Below are 5465 nucleotides of genomic sequence, written 5' to 3'. Positions count from 1 at the left end.
CTAAGTCATTTTGTAGCTTGTTGTCTGGTAAGAGTGATGTAGAGGAAACACCATTCATCTAGTCCAATTGACCTAAGTCATTTTGTAGCTTGCTGTCTGGTAAGATACTCTGTTGTTTTATGCATTTAAGAGGAGTAACTGAGTAGTAACTCATTTTCGCTAATTATTAAAATGTATCAAATATCTTATCTGCAGAACTACTAATAAAACTAGTTCTTATTGTGTTTCTAATTAGATACTCAAGTAAAATAATGCGGAATGAATCAAAGAACACACAATTTTTTAGATGAAAAACCGTACAACTAAAGAAGTTGCAAAACCACAATCTGCCACTGTAAGTACAGCATCATTTAACTTGATTATATCACAAATTGACGTTAATTGGGCCTAAATTACACATTATTTCACCAGTGTATTAATTTAGGTAGTATTTCACTCATTTTTAATCAATGTGTCCTTCAATAAGAAAGTCAATCTCTGCTTGCTTTGTAGAATTAAAGCTAGTTGAGAAACAAAAGTCCACAAAACCCAACTTGGCCCTTCTTCCCAAGCAAAACACCAGCTTAGCATACAATGTCATAAATTGTATAAAGGCAGTTCGGTGTATTAAAGTTCCCGCTATGTGCGGGCTTTAGGAAAGAGTCGGACTACAAGATGCTATTGTACGCGGTATTACCTAACCGGAGACTGTGGAGCCCGTGAGTGGTCAAGCAACAGCAACTTTAGTGTCACAATTGTATACTAGGAGTAATTTTATTTTTTGTTTTTTCATGTCATATCAAAATAAGATTCAACTGAACTGACAAATCCCATAAAAGATGCATAATTTTACATCATGTAAAGATAGGTAGATACAGCAGAATCAGTACAAAAAGCAAGTTTAAAAAAACAGCCAGAAGTAACGTCACTTTAGTCGGGGAGAACCTCACATATAGAGAGAAACTAAAATTATGCAACAACAACATAGTGTTGTCCCACAAAGTGAAATATGCGGAGAATAGGATGTACGTAGATCTTATCAATACCTCAGAGAAACTCTCGAGAAACTAACACTATGAAGGAACAATAACAGTGCGCATCATATCCTTAAACTCAAAGAAATCAACTTGGCCATCATGATCTTGATCAACTGAGGAAATCATCATCTCCACTCTATCAATTTCACTGCCTTCAGGCAATCCAAGTTTCTCTAACACCACTTGCAATTCTTTAGCCGATATGAAGCCATCACCGTTCTCATCAAAGACATCAAACGCCTCTTTCAGATCCAATTCGTCCTGAGCAGCTGGATCCTGATCAATGCCGATATTATGCTCATATTTTGATCCAAAGAAAACATCGTTGAGAGAGCGATGTAGAGCCTCGAAATCGTCAAATCTAAGCCCAGTATTCTCTGGTTTAATGTATGACTTCACCATGGATTCTATCTCGGATAGATCGGCATCTAATCCGAGCAGGTTGAGTGCTTGGCTGAGTTCATCAACGCTGATCAGGCTGTCGTGGTTTCTATCAAACACATCGAAGATCCTGCGAAGACGAATAGAATTCAGGCTCGGGCTACGGAGACGGAACGACGATGACGATGAAGGTTTGAGTTTCCCCTTATTAATACTTCGTTTACATTCACCGTTATCGCGATCAGCCACTGATCCCATCGGGTTGTTGTCGATTTCTAGGAAAACTGTTGATTTTTTGGAGAGAAATGAGAGGGACCAAGCAGTGGAGATGAGTATTTTATCTAGAATAAATATGGTAGTAGTTACAGTGTGAAGAGATACGGGAGGTTGGCCAGTTGGGTTTGACAGGTGAGAAACGATGGTTTAAAATTAAGAATGATGGGGAGTGGGCGTTGATTATAATTAACATACCGCGCAGTTGACCCGTCTCATGTGAGTGCTACGCGTACATTAAAGAAAATGACTTAAATAGCTTCTCATGTTCTAGGAACCTAGGGTAGATTCAAAATAATCTTTTAAATACGCCTTTAGTTCTATTTTATTTGCATCTATATCAAAAATAGACTTTTTCATTCTATTTTTATTTTATTTGTATCTATATTAAAAATAGACTTTTCATTTTATTCATCAGTTATAACAAATTAAAAGAATTTATTGTTTTTTCTCATATTATCTTTGATGTTATGAAGATAAAATAAATATTTAAAATTTGTGATTTAAAAAAATTCTTAGATATTTATATACTTGTAAATTATTTCATTAATGATAAAAAGAGAATTTTAAAGTTAGATTATTTCTTATTATATTAAGATGACACTTTTTTTTATAGACTAAAAAAAAAAGAGTGTCACATGAACTGATGGAGTATTCATTTAAGTACACCCTTTGTTTCATTTTATTTATCTATTTCAATAAATTAAAAGAATTTTATTATTGTTTTTTTCTAACAGTTTCGATGGGGCATAGGTCTCCCAAAAGGTACAAATTCAAATATCACCATAGAAAACTTGGTTCTTTCGCTTTTTGCTGGCGGAGTGGCATAACTAGCAATTTCCGACAAGTCTTTCTTCATTGGAAGAGTAAGAAGCGAAATGAAGGATTCGAATAATAATAATAATAATAATAATAATAATAATAATAATAATAATAATTTTTCAAATTCTTCAGTTTGGATTTCCTCCTATAGAAAGATTGGAAAGTATTAACTATAGTAGTTGTAGTCAAATTTAAAATCTTAAAACATCATTATTGTTATAAATATATTTACATTATAGTGAATGTCTATCAAGATCTAATAAGATCTATCAATATCTAATTGATATCTATCAGGATTTGAAGTATCTATCTTTTAGTCAGAAATTAGGAGTATTTTTTCCCTATAAATAAAAGGGTTTTGTTCATTGTATTCTCAATCAATCTTATGGTCTCTCATCCCTCAAGAGAAATAAAGAAGTCTTCCCTCTTCTCTCTCTATTTATTCTTGTTCTTGCTTTATATTTTCTTATTCTTGATTTTATATTTCATAACATGTTATCAGCACGAGACTTTGTCATCACAAATTTGAAGGCTAAGGTATTATTTTCTTTCTTTTCATATGACTAATAATCTTACAAAACTTGAGTTCGTTGCCTCGAACAAGAACTACCTCTCATTGGTGTTGGATGCTGAAATCCACTTAGATGCTATGAGTCTTAGAGACGTCATAAAGAAAGAAAATACAACATCTAATCAAAATCGTGCTAAGGCTATGATTTTCTTGCATCATCATCTTGACGAAATTTTGAAATTTGAATACCTTACTGCTAAGGATCCACTTGTTTTATGGAATAGCTTAAAAGAAATATTTGACCACTTGAAGATGGTTATCCTCTTAAAAGCACGATATGAATGCATACACCATGAAAGTAAGATGTTGGGTTCAAACCTCATGAATTTGTTGCCTAAGACACCTTTATATGAATAAGACATCGAGTTTGAATCTCAATGCACCATATTTTTTATATAATGATGGCTAAGGCAAAATAATGTATTTTTGTGAAAAGTCATGAAAGAAACATGTCTCATTGAATATGCTCCATTCTTTTTTAAGTGAACGTGGTAGCAGTGCATAATATGTCTGAAAGAAGATAAGTGATTGAATGCACGAATATAAGCGTGGATGGACAATATGATAATGATCATCAAAAGTGATGATATTTTCATACGCATATTGTGATCATAAGATATGTTAGAGAAAAATTCTCTACGTCATATGTATGCTTGATTTACTCCTGAAGTAGCAATATGGTTCTAAGCTATCATAATTTGATATGCTTAAGACACAATTATATTATATTCTTCGGGAATGAGAATTTTGATTATTATAAATACAGATCTAGACCCTGGATAAATGTGATTGTATATAAATTCGAATGTGCTCGTGGTTGTAAGGAAATCACAATCCACCCCCGAAAGAGGCAAAATAATTGAGAAGGGTTATTTTGAAATCTACTTCTAAAGTAGTAAATCTGAAATTTATTCATGTAATAGTAAATCTGAAATTTACTAAAGTAAAAGGTACATGTCATGGTAAACTTGGAGTTTGCTAGAATAAAAGTTCATAAATTGACATGAATGATTGCGACATCCCAAAGATATGCATACTGAGTATTAAACATATATTGAAGAATTAGAAAATTCTTCATTAGTTATAATTGCTTGTTCTCATGATAAGTTGGTTGGACCAGCTAATTTTGAGTTTGGATTTCTTAAAATCCGAAAAGTATAAAAGGTAAATATGGGCCCGTTCATCCGTCATGTGACCTGTTAAGATGCATCGATATAAGATAATCACATGTACATTTATTGTCAACCTGCAGTTTGACATTCATAAAGTTGCTTGCTCAACAAAATTGAGTTAAGAGCATAACTTTTAGATTGTGTAATCAAGACAATTCATCTTGATGATGATGGTTTGACATTGAATGCCTTCGATAAATAGTTAAACCATTGTTAATGAGAATCAAGCTTCATGTGTTGGTCTGAAATATGATATGTTGCATACAGTAGCACTTGTATACATTAAATCAATAAATTATGATTATTCCTTTCCTCTCAATTGGTTCAATGTCAGGAACCAACTATTTTATCTAATAGTTTTGATGTGTGGTATACGATTAATGAATATACCATAATGCTAAAAAATGGATTCCTAAAAGAAGATGGAGAATATATGTTAGTTTTTCTAACATAAGGAAGATATTATAAGCAACTAAGAAATATGTGAGGAATTATTATTAGATCCTCATTCAAAAGATAATTCAATTCAAATACCGAAAGCATCTCATATTTAAGCTGCAAGTGCTCCTATTTTGCATTCTTAAAGGCCAAAGTCTACGCATGCATAAAGTGTGGTAGACTAGTCGGTTTCAAATAAAATAATCCTTGAAAAGAATGAGGAACAAATAATCATAATAAGAAGACAATGTGCTCTTGAAGAGCCTACGACATAACATTTCATAATCATAATAAGAAGACAATGTGCTCTTGAAGAGCCTACGACATAACACTTCATGAAATCTTATGAGAGGTTCAGGTATCTGAAAATAATGAAGTGATGAGATCTCAAAATGTTATGTCACATTGCGAACCGATACAAAATGAGAAACCGTCGACGATACCTTTGATACAATATTAGTGCAATATTGTGAAGGATTACGAGGACCCAAATTCTACGTTTATTTAAGCATGCTGACATAGAAACATATTATGAAGCGACATGAAAGGTTGCATTTTGGTAAGCATAACACTTATTTGATTTGCAGTCCAAATACTTGAAGATGTCACACATGAAATATTAAATATTGTCACTTATCAAAATTTATATGAAAATTCTTGAAGGATTCAAAATGTTTGAAGCATATAAAAGTTTTTGGGAAACTTATTTATAATCCTTATACCGCGTAAATTAATTGAAACGCTTGGAGAGTTTTCAAAAGCAATTGATTATTTGCTGAAATGAGAAATATA

General features: G+C 32.4%; 1 protein-coding gene across 1 annotated transcript; it reads right to left on the bottom strand.

The window, feature by feature from the left end:
• Nucleotides 1-789: 789 nt before the first annotated feature.
• LOC107845825 (calcium-binding protein CAST) lies at nt 790-1932 on the bottom strand. The gene has a single exon (XM_016690315.2). It carries the CDS (start codon nt 1653-1655, stop codon nt 1053-1055), a length of 603 nt encoding a protein of 200 aa, XP_016545801.1. The 5' UTR covers nt 1656-1932; the 3' UTR covers nt 790-1052.
• Nucleotides 1933-5465: the final 3533 nt, after the last annotated feature.

The sequence above is a fragment of the Capsicum annuum genome, chromosome 10 (genome assembly GCF_002878395.1).
Source record: "Capsicum annuum cultivar UCD-10X-F1 chromosome 10, UCD10Xv1.1, whole genome shotgun sequence".
NCBI lineage: Eukaryota > Viridiplantae > Streptophyta > Magnoliopsida > Solanales > Solanaceae > Capsicum > Capsicum annuum.
Note: the sequence above shows the minus strand (reverse complement) of the source record. Positions and strands in the feature narration are given on the sequence as shown.